Genomic DNA, 27,658 nt, shown 5'->3' on the forward strand with positions numbered 1-27,658 from the left:
ATCTCTTCTTTCTCTTCATCTCTGAGCATGAGTGATTTTGTTATATCCGAGCAAGTTTTAAACAGAACCGCCCGCTCTGAGTTTGCTGAGAGCCCATTCTAACGCCAGCGTCCGAGAGTCAGCTAGGACTCAACTCTCTCGGCCCAGAACAAAGCGTGGTCAACATTTTTATATCAATTCAGGGTCAGGGCGCAGAATGCCCTACATAGCTCAGAGGGGGTAAAATGGAGTTGGCAGGATTGTTTAAAATGTATTCACCAGAGCCAAGCTAGGGTATTTCAATTTCAACTTTTGCTAGAAAGATGTCTTATTTTTCTTTAAATTATCTGTAGGAGACTCCAGGTCTCAATCATAACATGTTTTTAGATTTAGTGTCTCAAAACCTTTACTGTCTTTCTAGTACTGCTTAAAAAAAAGTTTCCTTACTACAAAGGAAAATGTACATTTACTATCAAAAAAAATGAAAAGAGAAAACAAAAGAAAAAAATCCATCCACGTCTGTCCACAATCTTGTCAGCCTCACTAAAACATCTTGCTGTTAATCATCTCCATTAATATATGATAGACAAATGTATGTTTTAAAATTGATTACTTACATATTATTTTATTTTATATATCATATTATTTAGATATTTTCATATCACTATTCATTTACATAATGTTGAATGTCTATGTGACAGAAGGATATGACATAATTTACTGAATCAAACTATTTCTTTTCTCTTGAATTTTACTTTATGGGTACATCACCCTATCACTCTTTTTCAACTGCAATATTTACCTTAAAACTCACCCATTTTTAGTGTAAGTTTCTGTGCGTTTTAGTCAATTTAAATAGTTATGCAGCCATTATCATAATCTTTTTTTTCTTTTAAAGATGGTGTTACACTATGTTTCCCAGGCTGGTCTCAAACTCCTGGGCTCAAGTAATCCTCCCGCCTTGACCTCCTAAAGTGCTAGGATTACAAGCTGACCATTACGTGCAGCCCCTTACTCTTTTTTTAAAAAACAATTTTGTCAATGTATTTTATTTAACCCTATATAGCCAAATTATTATCACTTCAATATATAATCAATATAAAAGCAATTGACCCAGTGCCATGGCTCAGGCCTATACCAACATTTTGAGGCAGGAAGATCACTTGAGCCTAGGAGTTCAGGCAACATAGCAAGACCCCATCTCTATCAAAAATTTAAAAATTAGCAACATAGAGAGACCCCCATCTTCTCTACAAAAAAAAAAAAAAAATGCTTGGTATGGTGGCCTCTGCCTGTAGACCCAGCTACTGGGGAGGCTGAGGTGGGAGGATCCCTGGAGCCAGGTAGGTCAAGGCAGCAGAGAGCCTGAGGCTGCAGTACACCCCACCACACCACGCCACTGTACTGCAGCCTGGGTGACAGAGCAAGATCCTGTCTCAAAAAATTGAGTTTTTTTTTTGCAGGGGAGCAGATACCGAATCTTTGGAGTCTTGTGTATTTTACACTCACAGCAGACCTCAATTCGGACTAGCCTTATTTTAAGAATTTGTGGCTGCCATATTGGCAGGTGAGGGCTGCTGGCCTGCTGGGGAGGCCTGCAGGTGAGGTCATGTCCTCAGCTATGAGCTGGAGGGGTCAGGAGCAGGGTACATTTTCCTCTCTAGCTTGGGAGGAACCGCTCGAAGATCCTTAGACTCTTTCCCTTGTGGTTGCACATGGCAAGCACGGGGGTCCAGGGAGATTCACACAGTTCCGTGAGCATGGAGAGAATGACTGGGCCTTGGAGGTCCCGATTCCTTCCATTGAAGGGTTTTGTGTCGGGTAGAGGGTGTATGTGGAGAGGGAGGCGTGAGGGTGGGGTACGTGGGGCAAAGAGGGACAGTGTCCGAGTTTTTTTCTTTCCCTTCCCTCTTTCATTTTCTTTCTGTATTTCTTGCTTCTTCCCTATTTTCTTTATGTCCTTTTTTCCTTCTGAAATCAATATAAGCAATGGTGCAATGAGCATCCTTTTATACAGATCTCCGTGTACTCCTCTGGTTATTTTATTAGAATAAATGCTCAGGAAGTTTTTGTCATTTTCATTTCCACCCAGCAGTACGTAAACCTGTCTGTGTTCTTAAACCTTTGCCCTTCGCTCCTCTTTCTTTCCGCTACTGATTTGCTAAATATTTTTGATATTTGTTCAAGGATATTATTGCAATTTCTTGATTTTTTAAATTGTATTTTTGCCCCCCTGCTCCACTGTCTGCTTTGTTTATGAGCATAGGGAGGCAGGCTGAGGAAGAGGCAAATATGGGATTGACCACACTTCAGCATTAGATAGCTCTGTGACCTTGTGTAAGTGACTGGGATTTCATTTTCCTTTATGTCCATAAAATGGGGATAATTACTTTATTGGGTTGTTGTTAACATCAATGAGTTGCCTATGTCAAATACTTGGCACAGCACCTGGCACTTAAGCACTTGACAAATGATAGCTATTATAATTTACAGAAAGTTTGAATGTTTATGTAGTCATATTTATTTTCCCTTTAGCCATAGGTGCTATGCTTAGGAATTACCCTAAAGTTGTAAGACTATTCACCTATATTTTCTTCTGGAAATGTAGAATTTCTATGGTTTTGTATTTTAAAATTAAAATCTCGAATTCATATGTAATGTATTGTGGTGTATATTACCAAATGATGATCTGATTACATCTTTCTTTCTTTATGGCTGATCAGTTTTCCCAACACGTATTGAACAAACCATCCTTTGCTTACATATTTGAAATGTTACTTCTGCCCTATACAAAATGCCCACATACACATGAACTAATTCCTGCATTTTCCTCTTTGCTTCATAGATGTGATTCTTTCTGCATTGACTGCTGCTCTGTTTTATTTATTTTGGCTTTATGATATGCTCTAATATTGGACAAGGAAAGTGCCATCTCACAATTATATCTCCCAAAGTTTCTAGGACATTCCTATATGCCTGTATTTTTACATTAACTTTAAACTTGGCAAGCTCATACTTAAATAATTCTGACTGGCAATAAATAAATCGGTTTATCTGATGGAGACTATCTTTTACAGTACAATATTTCCATGTAGGAACATAGTATGTCCCTTTATTCGTGAAACAAAAGTACCTCAGTAAAACTTCATAGTTACCTTAATGTTCGTAGTGAATATTGCTTAACAAGTTTATTCCTAGGTATTTCATATTTTTTACTCTTGTGAATGCTATCTCTTTGACTTTTTTTCTTACTAGTTATTGTTCTTATATAGAAATTTATTATTTTTATTTTTTAGAAATTTATTTTTTAATTTTATTTTTAAGTTGCTATTGCAATTAGCCACTTTATTGAATTTATCTATTCCTACACTGAAAGTTGATTTTATTGATTTTTTTCAAGCAGACAATCACATTATTTGCAAATATAATTCAGTCTCCTAATGTTTAATAGTTTTAACTCTTTTTTTTTGTTTCATTACATTGGTTAGAACGTTTCAAACACTGTTTGGTAACAGCACCAATAACAGAAATCCTCATTTTTTTCTGATGTTCCTATCTATTGAAAGGCTGCTTGTGTTTTACTTTTAGGGAAAATATTTGCTATCTTTTCAATATTGTTTTATTTGTGCACTTATTTTTAAACATGTTCTTTCTTATGTATAGTCAATAGAAACAGAGAACACTGGTCTATCAATCCTTTCCCATACTGACAATATTTTTCTCAGTGATTCAGTGACTATCATCTATTTCAGTCAAAAATTGTATATTCCCTATGCCTTCCAACAGATAATTTTAAGGAAAAATTAGCTTTGTTTTGTTATTTTCTTTTTGTTACCTTTGCAGAGGAAAGGCTGACGACATGTTGATCTTTCTCATTGGTTACGATCTCAGTGATACTAAACATGTGTCCCACGAGCTTCCCCACTGGCTTGGTGCTGATATTGGGGTGCCACAACCGGATGACTTTATCATCACCTGGAAAGGAGGACAGGAAAGATTCTTTGTTTTCTCAGGTGGTCAAAGCTTCAAATGTATCTCTCAATGTATCATACCCTTATCTTTCTTCTAACAGCAAATCACAGTCTGTTTCTGGCAGGATGAATTCTGTGATTGATGTGCTAAGGGGCTGGCCTTGGTTTGGATCTGTTGCTTCTTGTCAAGGCTGTTTTGTAAAGACTGTATTTACATATACAAATGTGAATTCTCATAAATATTTTATGAGTTCTTTTCTTGATTCAATCCTTTCCTATACTGTCATGCATTAATGCATTATTTATACTCTATTTACTTCCCAAAATATTTAAGGCAGCTGTTCTTTTGTTTTCACATTCTTAAATTATGCAAACATTATAATAATAAAAGCAAGCAAGGAAAGAGGAAAACTGCACTTAATCTCCACCATTATAACAAATCAACTGTTGTCATTTTTTCATCTTCCCTTCTAGCAAGTATTCATAGGCATATATAATTTAAATGTAGTTACTATCATAGAATAAATATGATTTTTTAATTATTAAAATCATATGGGTTCATGGTAAAAGATTTAAACCTTATAGAAGGGTATAATTTTTATTAAAAATGTCTTTTCCTCCATAATCTCTAATTTAACTCCCTGTAGGAAATCACTGTTAACTTTTAAAAAATATAAATTACATATATTTCTGGATACATGTTTATACCCACTACTTTTTCTATATTCAGACCATGGGCTTATGCCTGCATAATTATTCTTTTAGTTACTATTTCACAATTTCTTTCTTTCTTTTTTTTTTTTTTTGAGATGGAATCTCACTCTATCGCCAGGCTGGAGTGCAGTAGTGTGCTCTAGGCTCACTGCAACCTCCACCTCCTGAATTCAAGTGAGTCTCCTGCCCCAGCCTCTTCAGTAGCTGGGACTACAGGCTTGTGCCACCATGCCTAGCTAATTTTTTGTATTTTTAGTAGAGACAGGGTTTCACTTTGTTAGACAGGATGGTCTTGATCACCTGACCTTGTGATCCGCCAGCCTTACCTCCCAAAGTGCTAGGATTACAGGCTCCAGCCATCGCACCTGGCCTATTTCACAATTTCTTAACTTCTTGTTTATTGATTCGTCCACTAATTCTAGTTTTTTAAAAATCTTATTCAACAATACTGCAATGAATAGTTATTGTACTTCTGTGGTCTTTTTTTCCTTTTGGATTATTTACTGAGGATAAAGTCCCACTTGTGATATCACTATGTTAAAGGCTATAAACATTTTATCACTTTTAAACACATTGCTAGCTTACTTTCCAAAATGGTTGTACCAAATCCCAAGGCCATCAATTATATATTCCGTCAGTTTCATTAAATTCTGGCCAGCACATGAATATTGTCATGACCTAAAATGTTTGCTATGTTAATAGGTCTAAAGCAATACCTTATTTTTAATTACATTTTATGATAGTTAATGCCGTTGGTTATTTTTTTCCCAAATATATCTGTTAATTGTATCTTCTTCTGTAAATTGTTTGACTATATCCTTTAGCCATGATCTATTGGAATTTTGATAGCACTAAAAATAAAAATTGAACCATGAACACACACACACACACACACACACACACACACACACAAAGAGTTTTATGAAGAAACTGGCTACCTGTTCACCAAACCCACATCCTGTCTTCCTGGGCACACATTTCCAGACTCCTTTGCAGTTAGGTGTGGTCAGGTTACTGAGTTCTAAGTGAATTCTGAGAGCTGATTTTAAACTTTACATTTTCATTGTGTCTGACCCATTCATATTTTGGGGGTTATCTTATTACAGCAGCCAGCATTACTTGAACAAATGCTTAGCTGTAATCTAATTGTGTTTCCAAAAAGAATAAAAACTGTAATCGTTTACAAAATACAGAATATTTTTTAAGATATTAAATTTTCTAATTCACAAATAACTCTTTAAATGTCATCCTGGAAACTGAGTCATAAAAACAGCAAATAACTTCAAATTGGGATCCTAGAAGTCGCATAATCCAATTTTCTTATCTCACAAAAGACAGAAACTAACTCCCAGAGATTAAATAATTTTAATCAAATGATTTAATTTAATTATTTGAATGTGATTTGTACACCTCGGAATATGGAACTGAGTTATAATACAACAATGCATTCCTAAGCACCTTACATATTACCAAAGACCTTACATATTACCAAAGACCTACATATTACCAAAGAAAAAAAGGTTGTATAAAAGCATTATAACCTGTTATAATTTATATATAACCTGTTATTAACAGTCATAATTTACTTATAAAAGTCTAAAATTCAAAATAGTCATTTTACATTCTTCACAGAATTAGAAGAAACTATTTTAAAATTTAAGTGGAACCAAAAAAGAGCCCAAATAGCAAAGACAATCCTAAGCAAAAAGAACAAAGCTGATGGCGTCAAGCTACCCCACTTCAAACTATACTACAAGGCTCCAGTAACCCAAAGAGCATGGTACTGGTATGAAAACAGACACATAGACCAATGGAACAGAATAGAGATCTCAGAAATAAAACCACACATCTACAACTAGCTGATTGTCGACAAACCTGACCAATACAAGCAATGGGGAAAGGATTATTTAATAAATGGTGCTGGGAGAACTGGCTAGCCACATGCAGAAAATTGAAACTGGACCCTTTCCTTACACCTTATACAAAAATTAATTCAAGATGGATTAAAGTCTTCAATGTAAACCGCAAAACTATAAAAGCCCTAGAAGAAAATCTAGGCAATACCATTCAGGACACAGGACACAAGCAAAGATTTCGTGATGAAAATGCCAAAGGCAATAGCAATAAAAGCAAAAATTGACAAATGGGATCTAATTAAACTAAAGAGCTTCTGCACAGCAAAAGAAACTATCATCAGAGTGAACAGACAACCTACAGAATGGGAGAAAAATTTTGCAATTTATCCATCTGACAAAGATCTAATATCCAGAGTCTATAAGGAACTTAAACAAATTTACAAGAGAAAAACTACCCCTTAAAAAGTGGGCAAAGGGCTGGATGCGGTGGCTTATGCTTATAATCTCAGCACTTTGGGAGGCCGAGGTGGGCGGATCACCTGAGGTCGGGAGTTTGAGACCAACCTGACCAACACAGAGAAACCTCGTCTCTACTAAAAATACAAAATTAGCAGCCGGGCGCGGTGGCTCAAGCCTGTAATCCCAGCACTTTGGGAGGCCGAGGCGGGTGGATCACGAGGTCAAGAGATCGAGACCATCCTGGTCAACATGGTGAAACCCCGTCTCTACTAAAAATACAAAACATTAGCTGGGCATGGTGGCGCGTGCCTGTAATCCCAGCTACTCAGGAGGCTGAGGCAGGAGAATTGCCTGAACCCAGGGGGCGGAGGTTACGGTGAGCCGAGATCGCTCCATTGCACTCCAGCCTGGGTAACATGAGTGAAACTCCGTCTCAAAAAAAAAAAAAAAAATACAAAATTAGCTGGGCATGGTGGTGCATGCCTGTGATACCAGATACTTGGGAGGCTGAAACAGGAGAATCGCTTGAACCCAGGAGGCAAAGATTGCAGTCAGCCAAGATCATGCAACAAGAGCAAAACTCCATCTCAAAAAAAAAAAAAACAGCCAAAAACCCCAAATATACAAAAAAAGTGGGTAAAGACATGAACAGACACTTCTCAAAAGAAGACATTTATGCAGCCAAAAAACATATTTAAAAAAAGTGCAACATCATTGGTCATTAGAGAAATGCAAATCAAAACCACAATGAGATACCATCTCATGCCAGTCAGAATGGTGATTATTAAAAAGTCCAGAAACAACAGATGCTGGTAAAGTTGTGGTGAAAAACAAACGCTTTTACACTGTTGGTGGGAGTGTAAATTAACCACTGTGGAAGACAGCGTGGCAATTCCTCAAAGATCTAGGGACAGAAATATCATTTGACCCAGCAATCCCATTACTGGGTACATACCCAAAGAAATACAAATCATTCTATTATAAAAATAGATGTACGTATATGTTCATTACAGCACTATCCACAACAGCAAAGACATGGAATCAACCCAAATGCCCATTGATGATAGATGGATAAAGAAAATGTGGTACATATACACCATGGAATACTGTGCAGCCATAAAAAGGAACAAGATCATGTCCTTTGCAAGGACATGGATGGAGCTGGAAGCTGTTATCCTCAGCAAACTAACACAGGAACAGAAAATCAAACACTGCATGTTCTCACTTCTAAGTGGGAGCTGAACCTTGAGAACACATGGACATGTGGTAGGGAACAACACACACTGGGGCCTGTGGATGGTTAGGGAGAGGGAGAGGATCAGGAAGAACAGGTAATAGATGCTGGACTTAACATCCAAGTGTTAGGTTGATCTGTGCAGGAAACCACCACGGCACATGTTAACCTATGTAACACATCCTCACACATACCGTAGAAGTTAAAGGAAATTTGAAGAAAAAGAAAATAAACTTTTAAAACCCCAAAAAGTCATTCTAGTTAATCTGGTGGTACATATTGGGCCACCCATTAGAATGTATTTGCTGATGTAGATTGAATTTTTATTTTGGTAGATTATGCACACTGAAAGAGCCAGTCAGGTATGGAGGGATAATGAGGTGACTTGTTAGTTGGATATTTATAAACCAGACAAATTTGATAAATGCTTCCATAATTCTATGATTATTTTATTGGGCTTTATGAAAAAGCATAGTATTTTCTCTACCTTTTTTATCTCCTTTGAGTATCTCAATCCATCCATCAAGTCTTAGCATAGCTTTTCCTCCAATAATATCCCAGAATACTTTTGTATTCTTCAAACCTGAGTGCCCTATGTAGGTGCCTCCTTCATCCCCATCATCTATAATAATTTTATTTGTTTGGACCACTGTTAGACTCCAGGTGCCTTGAGGACAGAACTTGTTCTTGTTTACTGTCACATATAACCTGTAGTAAGAATTCAAAAGATATTTACTGAACCACGTCAATAACTTCATTGCTGGAATGATGAATCACAGCTCGGAAGTTTAACTATCAAGAGCTAAAAGAGGGGAAAAACATGTATTCAAAAGAAAAAAAGGCTCTTCGTTGAATGTTCATCTGATTTTTTTGGAAGGTCATTTGTTCACTTCAGAGGCTCTCACTTCTTGGAGTGTTATTACAGGCAAGCTGAAAAAAATCTAATTGCATAGCTGATTCTTGGTTTCCATTTCTTAAGAATTGCAAGAGACTGAATTCACTCCCTCCCAAATTTATATACTGAAGCCCTAGCCCTCAACACAATGGTGTTTGGAAATGGGGGGCCTTTGGGAGATAATTAAGTTCCGCTGAGGTTAGGAAGGTGGGTCCTCATGATGGGATTCGTGTCCTTATTAGAAGAGATGCCAGATCCTGCTGCCCCACCTCACCCTCTTTCCCCTCTCTCTCCCTGCTGTTTGAGTACACGGAGAGAAGGCAGGTGTCTACAAGCCAGGAAGAGGGCCCTCACCAGAAACTGACAATGCTGGCACCTTGATCCTGGCCATCTAGCCTCCAGAAATGAAAGAAAGTAAATTTCTGTTGTTTAAACCTTTCTGTTTATGGTATTTTGTTAAGGCAGCTCAAGCTGACTAAAACATCAAGGTATTTTGGGGATTGTGGTTGATGAGTAAGTGGAATATTTTCTTAAATTTAAAACTTTCATGCTACCCTTATTAACAAGAAAGAAAACCTCTCGAGAAATTAACTCTGCACTTGGTGTTTTTTAAAACCTGTGTTCCCCCTTCTCTTCTGATTACCTTTGTGCCCTTAGTATTTTGCGAGAAGTAAAGGATACAAAGAAACTCTAGACATTGTCCCTACCCAAAGTCTTTTTCAGAAGACCAAAGTTTACACCCTTTTAGACTTAGTTTGGTCATTACTCTCTCCAGTGCCTTCCCTAATCACTTTCCTCTGCCCTAGATGGAGTTCAGACTCCTTCTTCTGTGTTTTTACTGTGTTTTCTTTTGCTCTCTTTTATAGCACTAATTGTATTCAATGATAATTGTCTGTTTGTCTAACTGTTTACCCATTATCTGGTAAGCCTAGTAGTTCTCATCCACAGCAGGGTTTGGCAGGTAGTCAGTACTTAACACATGTTTGCTAAGTAAATGAGTTGGCTTGTAGAGTCACTCATAAGGTGGTTAAGGATGCATATTTTGAGTGAGTCAGATTTGATTTGAAATCTGGCTCTAGCAGTTAACTAGCTTTATTACTTTAAATAAGTTGCTCACCTCTGCATCTGAGTTTTCTCATCTATGAAATGGGGGATAAATGGAACTCACATCATAGTTTTACTGTGAAGATTGAATGGAATTGTACCTGTGTAACTTAACAGTTTCTGGACCATAAAGTAACAATTAATATTACTATTATTCCAAGTTCCTCTACCATTTAGGATGTATTTTGATTATGTTTAGGGGAGAAGAACTGCTATACAGATATATGAAGTATGATCCCTGCTCTTGAGAGTTTACAATCTAGTAGTAGCAATAAGGCAAGGAGATATAGAGGGAAAACAAATATTTGTAAAGAGGATGTCAAAACTAAAGATAGAACTTTATACTATAAATATTATGGTTCATAAAGAGTTAACTCCCTGTTTCTTTGTTGCTATTTTTTCTTTCTTTTGTGTGTGTGTGAAGACAGAAATTAGATGAAGTCATATATCAAAGAGGATTTTCTTTCCTTGAGCAAACTCTTCTCTCAGTTGGTGAGTCACTTCATCTAGATGCATCACTCTTGATGAGATGAGCAGGCTCGGTTCACAGAGAAAAGCAGGAGAGAGACAGCCTCTACTAAACCAGATTTCTGTGCTCCAGGAAGAACACAGGGATGAGTGAGGTGCAAAGAGAACTGACTCAGTCTCAGCTCTGCCAGCTAACTAGCTGTGCGACTTGTCTAGGGCCTCAATTTCCTCATGTAAAATTATAATCTTCAAGGCTTCTTCCAGCTCTAGCATTTCATGATGATGTGCTCTGGAGGGAGAGATCACTACAGTGAAAGCAGAGGGCAATCTAGAATTTTTACAGATAATGAGAAACTTGCCAGGTATTTAGTTACATGATTCAAGCTGAATAATTCCAATAATGCAGTATCTTGCCTGTCTTTGCTTTTCATCAGCAATGGCCAAGATGTACCACATTATTCAGACATGTTCAGAACCTAAGCCTTGCACTCACAGGCGATCTTACATCATGTTGGTGGGGCATCCCCTCGTATGGGCATTATCATTCCCGGATGATGAGCCCAGGCTATAGGCTATCCCCAGAAGAAAATCTGTAACTTGTATATCACACGAAGGAGAATGCAGTAGAGAACTACCACGTGAGAAAGGTCTAGGCCTCTTAAACTAAGGACTTTGTCCACTATGCGTTGTGAAGAAAGCCCAATCTTCTGGAGGTTTCCTATTGCCTGCACCCAGATGTCCTCCAGCTCTGCTTACTTTTGTTGATAGGAATGGAATCATAGGTGGTGACTTTGTGGAGGTAGAAAGGGACATGATGCTAAGCTCTCAATGCCTATGTTATTTCATCTGTATTATTACCACCATCACCATCATATGTTGATTCATGCTATACTTTGTAGTTATTTATCAGCTTGTCTTATTTGTACCATTAGACTTCAAATGTTTACAGATTAGGAACACAACGTGACCTTTATAGATTAATAGCCTAATCTACAGCAACTGTGCAAAAAATATTTGTTGAATAAAATATGGGAAAAAAATGCATGCAGAGCCCCCAAGATATCTTTTTTGGGAGATAATTGTGTTTCTACTCTGAACCTTCCATACTGGGAACTTAATTCCTAAAAAGCCTAGCTGCAAACACTATTCAGCAAAAATATTCTTGATGGTCACCAAAATGATGCTTGAAATTTGTAGGTTTTCTTGGTAAGCACTCTGTCCTGGTTTGACTTTTTTTTTTTTTCTTGCAAAAGCTTCTGCTTTTTTTCAAGCTCATCAAATGTCCCCGCACATTTAACATATTCAACTATGCCTAGAAAAGCTGCTTTCACTGTATATTTTGAGTCGCCAGTGGGAACATACCGTACATTTAGCAATGTGCTTGGCTGAGTCACTAATCAACAAGAGTATTCTCCTGAGAAAAATGCGTTTTCAGTTACAGGGAATTTGCATTTCCTACTAATAGAGGCTCCATAACTGTGACAATTCAATAAATTATGCATGATGAAAAGTATTAGTTGCTTGTCAGTAATACTGCTAAGTGTTTTCTTCCCTCTGTGAGAGAGCTGGAAAACCCATAATTAGTAAGTTTTCAAAGATGTAGATGAGGGTCTTATAATGAACACCGAGATTAATGAGAGTCAGATGACTTCATCCAAAAACACTGACGTGGTTTAAATCCTAAAACTTTACCAAACACCTTTTCTACCCCCAGAAATGATTAAAATACTAAAATTTACAAAGCCTACGAAAACTGGTCAATTGTTAACGTTTTGTATACTTTTGTGTATGAGGACAAAGGGCTGTTCAGAGGAGTTGGTTAAGATTAATGTGACAGCATAATGTGAAAATCGGATTCTGGAATCAAATTTCACACTTGCCCTGTATTTAAGTACCGCTTTTTCAAAGGGTTTCATGTGCAGGGTTTGCACTGAAGGAGAAGTAGGGCTAATATTTTTGCCTAACTAAGAAATGCAATGGGGAGAGGAGCATTCACTGTAGTTTGATTCTCCAACGTGTTTGCTCCTCTGTCTCTCACACCACGGGACGCTCCTCCACTCATCTTCTGCATCCTCCTTCTGATGGGTAGTCCAGACCAAAAAATGTGCCCATTTCCATTGGAAAGTAATAAGCCGAGATAGTCATCAACTCAGGAAGGGACAATGGCGATAAAGCAATTGGGATATAAGTAACCCACTTCTTTTTCTGAAAGTATCCCACTTTTCTCTGATTCTAGCGTTTGTTTCTTAACGTGTTCCAGACCTCAGTATGGAGCTCTTTAAATAATAACTGTAATTAGTGTGGTTAGAGACTTGGATTCCTGTTTTTCTTAGAATCATCACTACCAGGTATCAGGAAACTTGCTCCCTCCCCAAGCCACGACTCCCACGCACTTCTTTACAGACTTCTTATCCATATGCCTTCCTTTCTTTTCTTGGTGTCCTCAGTTGAGTTTTAGAGGTTTGTGGACAATTAACGCTTTGGTTTTTCTGAGTGCACAAAGCTGTAATTATATATTGAGTAGCATCTAATTGGCAAACTGGGTTCCAAATTTTCCAAAGAACATTTTTAGTTTATCTCCCTGTGAACAGGCAGTTCTTCAAAAAATAGAATCACAGTATTTTAGGCTCAGAGGGATCTTGAAATGTATTTAGTCTCACTTCCTCATTTTTACCAGTTAAGGAAAATGAGCACAACCGAGTGAGTGATGCAGTGATTGCTGAAAAATCACACAGTTGGTTATTGGCCAGAAGATGGTTAAACCCAGCTCTTCTAACTTCTGGTGCATTGTTTTGATTTGTTGTGCTTGACAATAGACTACTATATGATTTTTGTAATACTGTTGGAATCATAAGCTAATTTCAGGTTAAGTGTGATAGAAGGCCCAAAGCTGAGCATAGATTTAAATATAAATTTTGAATGCACAGTGTACTTGAAAAAAAAATTAACTTTATGCCCTTAGGGGAGATTCCCCAGCCATGAAATAGGAGCTCGGCTGTCTTTATATTTAGCAATATCGGCGCTTCAGGAATGAGGCAGGACGCTTTACATGGGAAACCGAACCTCCTGCTGTGTATGTTTGAGAATGAGAAATTTGAAGAAATCTGACCATAGACAGAGCCAATAGCACTTACTCATTAAACATCATGGCTCCTTTAATAGATATTTTTGCTGTAAACTCTTTTGCCAATGATGTATTTATTGGTTTTTTGGGGAACGACAGAGGTTTCTTCTTTTAAAAAATATTGTTTCTTCCCTTTTTAAAGTTTGGGTTTTCAATATAGGCCACTTCCTCCACGTCTGTTTGTGTTTTTGTTTTGCTCATTTAAGTCTTGCAAGTCTACACGCCTCCTGTCTCTTGTAAGGCCACCCGGCCTTCTTGAGGAACCTCTGGGAGCTCATCTTCTCCCCGATTCAGGTGGCCCAGGGAGCCCGGACATCGTTCATCTCCAACCAGGTCTTTTCCTGTCACCAAAAGGAATCTTCTCCTGGATGTCTAGTCAGCACTGGACATTTAAGTTCACAGTGGAGCTTTCCTTTGTTCTCCATCCCCCGGTAAGCACCCTCTTCCTAATTTCCGTGTAACTATCAACACAATCGCTACTCTTTCATTCCTCCCACCTTACAAACGTGGAGCAGGTTGATTTTTCTTACTAATCCCCAAAAGGATTCCATCTCCAAGTCTTATGAATAATTAATTTCCCATGTCTTTGAGATCGAGTCTTTCTTTTTTTTAATAATAGCACCTACAGTAATTCAGACCCTCTCCATCTCACTCATGTCTTCTCTAACAGTCTCCTAAGTGGAATCGCAGATTTCATTTTATTCCAACAAAAACTCCACATTTGCCAAAGTGATTTTGCCAATGTGTATAAACAGAGAGGGGATTAATATTTATTGAGAATCTATTATGCACCAAGCATAAATTGTCTCAATTAAGCTTAAGCACCACCCTATAAAGTAGGTGTTTCCTCTCCCTTCCCCACCCTCCCCACTCCTCTCCTCCCCTCCCCTCCCCTTTCCTTTCCTTCTTTTGTTCTTTCTTTTTGAGACAGGGTCTTACTCTGTCACCCAGGATAGAGCACAGTGGCACAGTCACAGCTCACTGAAGCCTCAACATCCTGGGTTCAAGTGATCCTCATACCTCAGCCTCCCTAGTAGCTGGGGATACAGGTGCACACCATATGCTCAGCCAATTTTTAAATTGTTTTGTAGAGACAAGGTCTCACTGTATTACCCAGGCTAGTCTTGAGCTCCTGGGCTCAAGCGATCCTCCTGCCTCAGCCTCCAAAGTGCTGGGATTAATGGTGTGAGCCACCATGCCTGGCCAGGTATTATTTTCTTATTGTTCACATTATTAATAACAAACTCGTATTGAGTATTTTGAACTAGTTTAGTTCTGTTGTTGTTTTTTAAGACAGGCTCTTGCTGTTGCCTAGGCTGGGGTGTAGTAGCACAAACATGGCTCACTGCAGCCTCAGCCTCCTGGGCTCAAGTGATCCTCTGCCTCAGCCTCTCAAGTAGCTGGGACTAGCAGTCTTGTCATGTTGCCTAGGCTGGTCTTGAACTCCTAGACTCAAGCAATCCTCCCTCCTCGGCCTCCCAAAGTGCTGAGATTACAGGCGTAAATGATGGAGCCCACTCAGTTTAATTATTCTAATAACCTTATGGGTAGGTACCATTATCATCTCAGATACAGATGAGATTGAAGCTTAAAGAAATAAACAGCCTGCTCACCAAACAGCTCACAAGTGAGAGGGCCAGGAGTTGTGCCCACACAGTCTAATCTAGGGCCCAGCCTCAAAACCGTCATACTATATTAAAACCTCCGCATTAGAAATAAGGAGTCTGAGTCTCAAAGATCATTTCATTCCTCTGCCTTCACCCAGAAACTTACTGTGTCATCTTTTTCCTTCCTCTTAGCAGATAACCTTTTTTCTTTCTTTCTTTCTTTTTGTTTGTTTGTTTGTTTGTTTGAGATGGAGTCTCGCTCTGTAGCCAGGCTGGACTGCAGTGGCACGATCTTGGCTCACTGCAATCTCTGCCACCTAGGTTTAAGCAATTCTCCTGCCTCAGCATCCCAATTACCTGGGGTTGCAGGCGCATACCACCACACCCAGCTATTTTTTTTTGGTATTTTTAGTAGAGACGGGGTTTCACCATCCCAGCCTGGATGGTCTCAATCCGTCCGCCTCAGCCTAATAACCAGAAATATCTTGCATAGCAATTATTAAATGTTGGTATTCGTCAAGATTCTCTTCTTGCCTTTCTTGTCTGTTAATTCTAAACTACTGGCTCTTGACCTTTTTGGTCAGGATCTCCTCGTGAGGATTTGATAAAATTTTGAACATTTTCTCCAGAAAAAGACACACACACACTTAAGTGCCATTCTGCTTCAGGGGCTCCAGGTCTCCTGGGAAGCCCAGGAACTCACGCTCTCACACATAAAAATAAGCTCTAGATGGATTAAAGCTCTGAAGGTAAAATATAAAACAAAATAATAAGAAGAAATTCTAGTAAAATACAGGAAAATTTGTCTCACACATTCTTAAGCTGAAGAAAGCTTTTCTAAGTATGTCACCAAATCCAGAAGCCAGAAAGAAAAAAGCAGACAGATTTGGCTTTATGCAAATTTGTAAATTCCCTGATTTTTTCCCCCAGCACCAAAAAGCAAAGAGAACACTGTTGGCAAAGTAGAAAATCTCCATGTAATGTGAACTGTCCTCTTACCTCCAGTGACAATCACATTTGCTTTAACACAATAACAAAAAGTGTTTGCTCCTCTTGGCATGGAAAACTCTCTGACAGGCCTGGAAAACACAAATTAGATGTAAAATGTGTATATTTTTCTTCATCAAGTTAATTCTGACATATAAATAGATTATGTTTAATAGGCTCATTTCTAAGTTGGTTGTAAATCCATTTGCCCACAGACAATATTATAAGTAATGATTAAGTCCTCATTAACGGTAAGAATCTACTTATATTTTGGGATCGTCTTTGAGATATTGAACCTAAGGGGCAATAACCAGAAGTATCTTGCATTGCAATTATCACCCTAGACCTCAGGCAAGAATGAATTCTTGCCATGACTGCCCAAGTATTGAACTTTCATATTTCTCAATATGAAAGAAATGGATGCAAATTAAATGAAAGCCTGTAGAGTGCTCAGGGCACGGTCACAACATCAGTGAGACAGCACGGAAGTAAAGTCTGAATTGCAAACTTTAGGAGGATGCGGATTTATGATTTAGCTGAAACATACCTTATTAGTTTAATGCGAGAAAACAATGTGAAAAAAAGAGTTTGCTCAACTAACTTTGAGCATCATAAATGAAAGATCCAACTCCGAAGTTCAGGCATTTATACCATGGGCCATATGTAGCCTTTCCAATTAAGTTACTTTATTCTTCCTCAAGCCTAAAGTAAATAGTTATCCTTAAACCTGTATATGCAACTTTATCAACATCTTAAGTTTACTTAGGTCAGAATGCTCAAGACCTTAGTGTAGTGGTTCCAAAATCTGGTTGTGCATCAGGATCACTTTGGATATTAAAAAAGAAATTTCTAGGCTGGGTACAGTGGCTCACGCCTGTCATTCAAACACTTTGGGAGGCTGAGGCAGGAGGATTGCTTGAGCCCAGGAATTCCAGACCAGACTGGGTAAAATGAAGAAACCCCATCTCTACCAAAAAAAAAAATCACGGACCTCAGCCCTAACTTGATAAATCTGACTCTTCAGTGGTCAGATTTAGGAGTCATAAATGTCTACTAAAATTTTTCTTAAAGGCTGGGCACAGTGGCTTATCCCTGTAATCCCAGCACTTTAGGAGGCCAAAGCGGGCGGATCATGTGAGGTCAGGAATTCGAGACCAGCCTAGCCAACATGGTAAAACTCCATCTCTACTAAAAATACAAAAATTAGCCAGTCATGGTGGCACACGCCTGTAATCCCAGCTACTCGGAAGGCTGAGACAGGAGACACTGAACCCTTGAGGGAGAGGTTGCAGTGAGCTGAGATCGTACCACTGCACTCCAGCCTAGGGGACTCTGTCTCAAAAAATAAAAAATTCTTAAAATTGTTTTTCATGCACACCACTGACATTTATTTGTAAATTATGTATATATATTACTGAATTAAAATTATATAAACAAAAACAAACAACAATCAAATAATGAGATAAAAATTTAAAGAAAGAAAACCTCTAGAGTTTTCTACCCCCATTCTAATGGATCATCTTGCATAGCCCCTGGAGTATATTCTCCCTGCTTTGCAGACCTCACAGGACATGGGCTGGCTCCTGATACAGTTTCAAGAAAGAACAAGCACTCTTTGGTTCTTTTTATGGGAGCTCCAGTAAAAGGAAGAGGTGGGATGGGCAGACTTTATAGGGCCCTGCCATAAAGTGGGTGGAGCAGGACAGGGCTGACTGGTGAAGTCGACTTAGAATGCACCGTGGCCGGGCGCGGTGGCTCAAGCCTGTAATCCCAGCACTTTGGGAGGCCGAGGCGGGTGGATCACGAGGTCAAGAGATCGAGACCATCCTGGTCAACATGGTGAAACCCCGTCTCTACTAAAAATACAAAAAATTAGCTGGGCATGGTGGCGCGTGCCTGTAATCCCAGCTACTCAGGAGGCTGAGGCAGGAGAATTGCCTGAACCCAGGAGGCGGAGGTTGCGGTGAGCCGAGATCGCGCCATTGCACTCCAGCCTGGGTAACATGAGTGAAACACCGTCTCAAAAAAAAAAAAAAAAAAAAAAAAAAAAAAGAATGCACCGTGGACATGAGGTCAGAAGACCTAGATTCTGGCTGTGTTCTGTTGCTAAATATATGACTTTAGAAAAGTCACTTCATCTTGCTTAGCTACAGTGTGCCCACTTATGAAATCAAGGATTGACTATGACCTAAATAGCTTCTTCCATTCTTAAATCTTAGATTTTATCCTTCCCCTATAGTGCAGCTGGGGTAGGGTCAAGCAGGGCAACTGCACACCCTTTGTGGATGGCATCCCAGAGCTATGGAGGGCACAGCCTGCACAGCCAATCACAGCGGTCCCTGATTGGGGTAGAGGTACATGAATAACGACTGTTGTAATTCATTATACTTTTTGAGCAGCAATGCACCTAGATATGGAGGAAGAAGCAAAATCAGAACAGGCTGGTGGGTGCAGAGAGGTCTTGATTTGTGGATTCTTTGAAGGTTGCTGGCTATAAAATTTTATATTGCAAAGGCTTAGGCTTGTAATATGGTTGAAAAGTTCTGCTGTGTCTAAGATTGCTAAAAAAATAATTTCTCATAATCAAAGAATATCAATGGGCTTATGAAGGAGTTAAAGAGAGAGGACAGTTGACTCTAAGTGTACTCCAAAAGGGAAATACTCGAGGTAAGGAAAGTTGCGCCAGGCAGCAAGGCCTATGAAACAAATGGAGTTTTTAGGGCTTACTCAGCGGGTCCTCAGTCAGTGAGTCAACAACATTTATGAGTGCCAGCTGTACGCCCAACACTGCCCTAGTGGATAGATACATCAGTGAACTACAAGAGCAGAGGTGAGAGTGTTCATCCAGTGGAGGGTCACAAACTCAAAGGCTAGTTTACCAGCCGGGCAGGTAAACTAGCTGGGAGAAGGGGATGAGTAAGACACCATAGGGAGAAGAGGGGCTGTGGTGAACTGAGAGTGCATGCCCCGTGAAAAGGGGGACCCCAGGCCCAGAGCCAGCCAACGTGCAACAACAGGAAAGGCAGGTTCACCACAACAAGCAAAGATCAAAGAAATAAGGGATCCCCCAAACACATCTTGTACCTGCATTTAGCTAACAGGCTATCAGTTTGCAGGAACAACGATCATATTTTTTGAAATACACACTACAATTTAAAAATCAATAATTTGAATAAGATTTCTTAAAATGTCTCAATGGGTGAGAATAATCAGCAGAAAACAAATTGATTTTTAAAATTTTAATAAAAAATAATGCAAAATAACCAAATTCATTGCCAGGTAGAAAGCTTTACTAAGTGGAGGAACAGAGAGTATTATCTCTAGGTGAAAGAATATTTCTAAAATTATTTAAACCTTTTTTTGAACTAATTTAAGTCTATAAGTAGTAATCTTTCTATCAAATGCAAAGTTCATAAAAAGAAGTCTCAATTTAGTAATATAAATCAGAAGTCAGTATTTAGAATTTTGAAAATGCTTAAATGTCCCAGATGAGAAGTAGCTAGGTTCTAGCTGATGACTCATGTACAGGTTTGACAGTCACACGCTCTGTCACCATAGCTGGTTGACTGAGTGAACTGAACTGGATGTAGCACAAACCAGAAATGGCATTATTTTCCTCTATCCTTGTCTTATTATGTCACCTCGATCTTGGGCCAAGTCCCATTAGGATGGCTCCAGCAAAGCCACTTTCCATGGCCCACGGGGAGTTCACACTGTGCTGGACAGTGTCAGTGTGAATGCAGCCTTGCCACACTGTTACCGTTCCTCCAGCCAGGGTCGGCTTGCTCCTTAGGCACAGTAGGCACAAGGTCTGGAGCCCTAAGTACTTTTAGGGGCCAGCAGAAATATTCTAATTGCACTTAAAATCAGAAGGAAAAAATAAAAGCTTAGGGTGATAGGACATTTTAGTTTTCACATCCCAAAATTAGAATTCGTAGGGCCCATGAAAACATACTAAATTTTTCCTCAGACAGAAGAAAAATGTTGAAGACATAAGTGTATATGAGGTGGGGAGTAGTGGCTCACGCCTGTAATCCCAGCACTTTGGGAGGCCGAGGCAGGCGGATCACGAGGTCAAGAGATCAAGACCATCCTGGCCAACATGGTGAAACCCTGTCTCTACTAAAAATACAAAAATTAGCTGGGTGTGGTGGCGCGCACCTGTAGTCCCAGCTACTTGGGAGGCTGAGGCCAGAGAATTGCTTGAACCCAGGAGGCAGAGGTTGCAGTGAGCCGAGATCACGCCACTGCACTCCAGCCTGGCGCCTGGTGACAGAGCAAGACTGCCTCAAAAAAAAAAAAAAAAGAGTATATGAAAAATAACGTGTAAGATTGATAGTATTATGGTGGGAGGGACCTATAAAGGCAAAAATGCCCAGGGCCAGGAAATGTGGCCCAGCCTGAGGCCTTCAGAATTCTCCATGAGGCCCGGGCATGGTGGCTTACACCTGTAACCCCAGCACTTAGGGAAGCCAAGGTGGGAGAATCATTTGAAGCCAGGAATCTGAGACCAGTCTGGGCAACATAACAAGACCCCATCTTTACCAAAATCAATAAAAGTTAGGCAGGCATGTTGGCACACATCTATATCCCTAGCCACTCAGGAGGTTGAGGCAGGAGGATTGCTTGATCCCAGGAATCTGAAGGTGAAATGAGCTATAATCATGCCCCTGTCCTCCAATCCACATGGCTGGATAACAGTAAGACCTTGTCTCTAAAAAGAAAAAAATTAATAAAGAAATTCTCCATGAGGAAGCAAGTGGTGGTCATGGCACACACATGTCGCATGTCAAGACTGCCCAAGGTGACCTGTTGGTTCTGAGCCTTAGCGACTAGCCGCTTGGGAACCAGATGCATTACCGATTTTAGGATCTTCTGGAGCAGGTCTTCCTGCACCTACCATCACTTGCTTTGGGGCAGCAGAAGCTCTTGCCCCAACCTCCACTCCCGTTTTGGGGAAGGCAGACAAAATGCCCGTGCCTTCACCCATTGGCCCACAACTATGTACCTTAATCCCTCTTTTCAATTATTTTAGAACTGCTAGTTGCATCATATTCATATTTGCTGGTAATGGATGATGGTGTAGAGGTCATGGGTCTACTATGATCCTCTCCAGTAATTCTTGAGGATGGTCTACTATACCTCTCTTTAGAATGGCATTAGCTGAAATTGTAAGACAGCAGAAAAAGAGCTATTTAATACCCTATTAACTGATTATGAACACTTAAAAAGGTCTAGCAACCTTTTTACTTACATTTTTCAGCATGTGAAACTGTGTTCATACTTCCCATTTTAAAAATTTCAGTTTTTTAAGGATATTTGCCCTTTAGATATAATTACTCTATTTTCCTACAAAAAATAATCATAGGAGCCCACATAATTAAATGAATTACAAATGAGTGAACTGTGCCTTTAAATAAAATTGCTTTCAAGTAGAAAGCCTCACATAATTGATGTCAATTTAGAAAATGAAAGATGGCCTGCTTTCCAGTATTTCATATTCATATGCAGCTGCATATTCTTTAAAAGACTGCTTTTTCATTCTGTTACTAGAAGTATCTTATTCTAACAAGTGCACATAAAAAAATCAAACATTTTGTGACAAATCTATTATGATAATGTTAACTAGCATTTCGATAGCACTTTAAGAGCGAAGAATGTTTTCTCATATACCTTCCGGTGCATTGAGATATCAGCTTGGTTTCTGGACTTGAGCCCAGGTCCTTCACACTATACTTCCTTCTCAGGGTGGCAGGGTGGGATTGGGAAGGAGGGAGACTGTCCTCTTGGCCAGGGAACCTTAGTGAGCCGCATCTGCAAACACCACCCATAGCAGAGAGGCACCAGACTCACAGTTTCATGTACAATGTTGGCCTGTGATGTTCATTCATAACAAAATAAAATGTAGATACTATGTGATATGGTTAGAGTTTGTGTCCCCACCCAAATCTCATCTCAAATTGTAACTCCCAGGTGTTGAGGAAGGAGCCTAGTGGGAGGTGATTGGATCACCGAGGTAGCTTCCCCCATGCTGTTCTTGTGAGTTCTCATGAGATCTGATGATATTTTAAGTGTTTGGCAAGTCATTCTTTTGCTCACTTATCTCTGCCATCATGTGCAGGTCCTTGCTTCTCCTTTGCCTTCCCCCATGATTGTAAGTTTCCTGAAGCCTCCTCAGCCACATGGAACTGTGAGTCAATTAAATCCCTTTTTTTTTTTTTTTGAAACGGAGTCTCTCTCTGTTGCCCAGGCTGGAGTGCAGTGGTGCAATCTCGGCTTACTGCAATCTCCGCCTCCTGGGTTCAAGTGATTCTCCTGCCTCAGCCTCCTGAGTAGCTGGGATTACAGGTGCCTGATACCATGCCCAGTTAATTTTTGTATTTTTAGTAGAGATGGGCTTTCACCATGTAGGTCAGGCTGGTGTCGAACTCCTGACCTTGTGATCTACTCTCCTCAGCATCCCTAAGTGCTGGGATTACAGGTGTGAGCCACCACACCCAGCCAGACCTCTTTCCTTTACAAATTACTCAGTCTCAGATAGTACCTTTATAGCAGTGTGAAAATGGACTAATATCCCATGGTTCTTTGAATATAGAAGGCTCCCAATAAATATTTGTTTGAATATCTCTAAGGGACAAATACCGGATTGACAATAACCACTTCGCAGAGTCACACAGAATAGAAATGTATTGATTTTGGGAAGTTCATTCTGAATTTTTCTCTGATATCCCTGAAATGATAGCTTTTAAAAAGAAACAATTTCTGACGATTTCTTCAAAACATTAAAAAAAAAAAACCTTTTGATAGAGTCCTCTATCAAAAGACCCACCAGAATTACCACATGCTTCATCTCAGACTTTATCCTGTTCCATGAACTAATGAGCCTGGTGCAAGGAGAGAAGCAGAGTAATCAGCTAGAAGGCAAAGGGGTGACTCTTTTCAGGGGGCGTGTGCTACACGATTGGGGTTGGTTACTGAATGGAATGCAATACTGCAGACAGGAAGCATCCCAGGGGAACTGTGTGACAGCTGAAGCAGCAAGGCTACTGAGTAAGCAGTGTTCCTCAATATTTTATCCCTGTGATGGTGGGGTAGTTGGTGGAGAATGAGGTCAGGAAACAAGGAATAAGACATTTCCCTTTTCTCCTTTATGATAGAAGAGGTAAGAAATTTCAGAATGCCTCAGGTAAGGCTTCTTTTAAAAGTGGCCCTAACTCTGTATTATTGATCCATATTGTGCCCATTCTCAAGAGGCAAGGGAGGGTGCAATAGAAAATTCTAGATCAGAGGTTGGTCAACTTTTTCCATAAAGAATAAGATAACAAATATTGTACGTTTTGCCATAAAGTCTCTGTTGTCACAACTACTCAACTCTTCCACTGTAGGATGAAAACAATCATAGATAAGTAAGTATGGTTGTGTTTTCCCTACAACTCTATTCATCAGCAATGAAATTTAAATTTCATATCAATTTTATGGGTCATAAGATATTATTTTTTGAAAATTTTTGTTTTAGTCATTTAAAAATGTAAAAACCATTCTTAGTTTGTAGATGTTATAAAAACAGGTGACTTGTTTGAGAACAGCCTGACCAACATGGAGAAACCCTATCTCTACTAAAAATACAAAATTAGCTGGGCACGGCAGTGCCTGCCTGTAATCCCCGCTACTTGGGAGGCTGAGGCAGGAGAATCGTGTGAACCCAGGAGGCGGAGATTGTGGTAAGCCAAGATTGCACCATTGCACTCTAGCTTGGGCAATAGGAGCGAAACTCTGAAACTCCGTCTCAAACGAAAACAAAAACAAAAACAGATCAAAAACAAAACAGGTAACTCATTGGATCTGGCATTGCGCTATTGTTTGCTAACCCCTGCTCTAGACACAGGAACAGGAAACTGAAACCAGAGCATAAACTAGTCTATAATAGCTCCATCTCTTCTCCTTTGAATTCAAGTTCTTTTATTTTCTTTACATCTTTCAGTATCCTTCTTAGGGGAACAGAAAAAGGAATCAACATTTATTGAGTACTTTGTGTCGGGAATTAAACAAGGCACTTTACATGAGTTAACTTAAGTAATTTTTGTAAGGCTATCATGCAGGTATATTCATTACCATTTAAAGATGGGGAAAGTGAGGCTAAGAAGAACTAATGGTAAAGTGTTCAATGGTCACAGAGCTAGTGAGTGCTGAAGCCAGTTCTGTTTGTCTTCACAGCAGCAACCTTACCAAGGGGCGCTATACTCTTTCCAATTTAATAATCTGCCTCTGAGTTGGGTAACTGATAAAAAGTAATGCTGAGTAGCTAGTTGCATATCTCTTGCAAACTGTCAAGCTATCAAAGGGTTAAAGGCTTGGCTTATGTCTTGCAACAGGCAACATGCTTTACATGGCATAATTAATTGCAGATGTTTATTTTCTTGCTAGTACAGAACTCCATTTGTGAAATTACCATACAAAATTATAAACAAAATGGTAATCACTTCTGAAATGGAAATTTTTTTGAGAGGACTTTTTTCCTGCCTTTTTTGGAGCTATTGGCTCCCATTTTAACAGCTGGCCAATTATGTATTTGTATAAATGCAGCTTCATCTGGCTCAACTTAAGAGTCATTATAGGAAATTGCAGAAATAGGAATATGTTGAGTCCAGGGATGGAGTAGACCCAACTCTCCGTCTACTGAGATGACTCTCCAGTGGCAGTGGCTGCTCAGGAAAACATGTTACAGTACCTCACTTGAGAAACCTCTCCAGCTTCTAGATTTAGGAGCATGGTGCAAGTGAGGAAGTAGTTGAAAAGCTCATCTAGAGTCTGACAGAACAGATCAATGAGCACTGTTTGCTGAGGTTGTTACTACTCAACTGACTTCCTGACTTCCTCTCAGACAAATATGTTACCAATCAAATTCCGGGAGAGGAGGTAAATACCAGGAAGCCCAGAAGTGGGCTCAAAGACAAACTCCTGACAATTGCAAAGTGGATGTGGTTCAGAGCAAAGATCAGACTGCACTAGTTAATCAGAAAAGTAAAATCTTCCAGATAATCTAAGTGTTCACAATTGCTAAGTACCAAACCTGTGGGACATTACAGAGAGTAGGAATTTAAATCCCCTACAATACCATTACATAACTTACAAATATCTACAAATATACATTTTGAAGGAAACGTATAAACACAAAAAAAGATCCTTTAAATCCAAAGAATCACGGTATGTGTGTGTGTGTGTGTGTGTGTGTGTGTGTGCGTGTAAATGAAATGGAGTGAATTAAGCGAAAGAGATTGTGAAAATGTGCCTAAGTCAACTCTGTTCTTGAGGTTACTCCCCCAAAAGGTATTATATTTGATTAGAATCATGCTAGTTGAAGGGCATAATTTTCTTGACAAAAAGAAGATGATGTTCAATCTTTATATAAAAAAGATTACTACCTCATTTAAATCCTAACACGAAAATTCACAACCTGATTGACAGATCCTAATGCTTGAACAAAGGGAATGTTGGCACCATCATAACTGGTTTCCAGAGGAAAATATGGGTGCCTTTCCTTTTCTCTGGTGTTGGAGTATTTATTATTGTCATGGATTTGACAGCACACGGAAATCAAAGTTTTCTTTAGAAGTCCATTCTTCAGGAAAGAGCTTACATGACTGTTAAGCAAATAATAATACTTTCAATTTGTACAGCATTTTACAGTTTCCAAAGACCTTCACCCACCTCAGCTTATTTGACCATCACAAAAATCCTGTGAGATAAGAAAGTTGGTGCTATTTCCATTCGTAAAGGTTACCGAGGTTCAAATAACTTCAGTAACATTCCCAAGACCACATGGCCAACAAAGAAGTGGCAAAGGTTACATTAGAATTCCTTTGCTCCCTTGAAAGCTTATCTCTTCACTTACATTCTGTTATAGTAAATAGTGCCACGTAAACTGTCCTTCCAGCCAGAAGCCTGACAGTCACCTGTTCTCAAACATTCTGCCTCTAGATATTTGTGTGATTTGATCTTCACTGCATTCAGATTTCTGCTCAAATGTTGTCTCTTCAGAGCAGTCTCTCCTGACCATCCTATCAAATATGCTGCCTCCCCTCACTGTCTGTCCTCTCACTTCAATTTGTACTATTTATTTAATTGCTGATTCTTGGTTTCTTTCACTAGAAGAGGAGCTCCATGGGAGCTTTTAGTCTCTTTTGCTACCATTATATTATATCACTACTTGGAACCGTTTTGGTCCAAAATAGGTATGCAATAAATATGTTGAGGATAAAAAATGAAACAGATTCCTCTGTCTCCTTTATTCTTCTCATCCAGAAGGCCACCAATTCTTGTACGTTATGCAAGAATATCTGTTCTCTCTCTCTCCCTACTTCCACTGGTTAAGCCCAAATGCTGCTCATTTCTCTTCTAAAGTAGTATTGTCATATCTTCCTCAGTTGGTCTCCCTTCTTTGAGCTTACCCTTCCCTAGTCCATTCTCCATCCTGCCGTTAGGGTGATCTGTCAAAAACACATATTTTTTCACTCTTTGTTTAAAGCATTCAATGGCTTCCTGTAGCTTTCAAGTTAAAATTCCAACTCTTTGGCATGGTAGGCAGGTCTTTTCATGTTTGGATTATCTAGGCTCATCTCTGCCAACTCTTCTCTCACTCAGTTCTCCAATTATATTGAACCATTTGCGAGTTTGAGAACTCACCATCTTCTTTTTCTCTTCTATATCTCCGTGAACACCACTTCTGTACTGTGTCTGTTTATCTGCTCTGCTACCTCTCAGTTGTTTTGCCTAATTTTTACCAGTTCTTCAAAACTCAGCATTTGTGACATCTTTAGGAAGCCTTCCTCAATTCCCCCCACCCCTGCAATCCTATCCTAAGATGTTCTAAGCACTCTCTTCATACCCCTCTCTTACATCTGTATCATGGCAGTTATCACCCCCTGTGGGAATTCATTCATTTTCTCCTTCATTACACATGAGGGCGAGAACCTAGTCTTACTCATCTTTAAATTCCTAGTACCTAGCACAGTGTCTTAAACATGGTAACTCATCAATAAGTATTTGCTAAATAAATATATATTCAGACATCCACTGTAGACTTTCTTCTGGAATCATCTTTGCAGTTTTGTCCACATAATAATCAGAAAGAGAATGTTGGATATATTAGTAATCCTCACCAATCTCAGTGTCTTATAAAGACACATCTTTCAACATAATTAAAATGCCATAAATAAAGATTGAGGCGTGTGATATGGTTTGGCTGTGTCGCCACCCAAAT

The 27,658-nt window shown here is 39.3% G+C and overlaps 1 protein-coding gene and 1 long non-coding RNA gene across 4 annotated transcripts in view; one reads left to right on the forward strand and one right to left on the reverse strand.

Annotated features, from left to right (window-relative positions):
- The window catches only part of WDR64 (WD repeat domain 64), a 160,511-nt gene that overhangs the window by 80,273 nt on the left and 52,580 nt on the right, over positions 1-27,658 (reverse strand). For all 3 annotated transcript variants that reach the window (XM_032242228.1, XM_032242230.1, XM_032242229.1), the window contains exons 9-10: positions 16,411-16,490; positions 3,815-3,954 (exon numbers count right to left, since the gene is read on the reverse strand). In XM_032242228.1, the coding sequence (XP_032098119.1) occupies positions 3,815-3,954; positions 16,411-16,490 (220 nt within the window). The remainder of the gene's footprint in view (positions 1-3,814; positions 3,955-16,410; positions 16,491-27,658) is intronic.
- Positions 1-27,658, forward strand: part of LOC116526001 — a 33,282-nt gene that overhangs the window by 2,090 nt on the left and 3,534 nt on the right. The gene's annotated exons all lie outside the window — the stretch shown is intronic.

The sequence above is a fragment of the Sapajus apella genome, unplaced genomic scaffold, assembly GCF_009761245.1.
Source record: "Sapajus apella isolate SASKATOON/1434 unplaced genomic scaffold, GSC_monkey_1.0 scaffold49, whole genome shotgun sequence".
Classification (NCBI taxonomy): domain Eukaryota; kingdom Metazoa; phylum Chordata; class Mammalia; order Primates; family Cebidae; genus Sapajus; species Sapajus apella.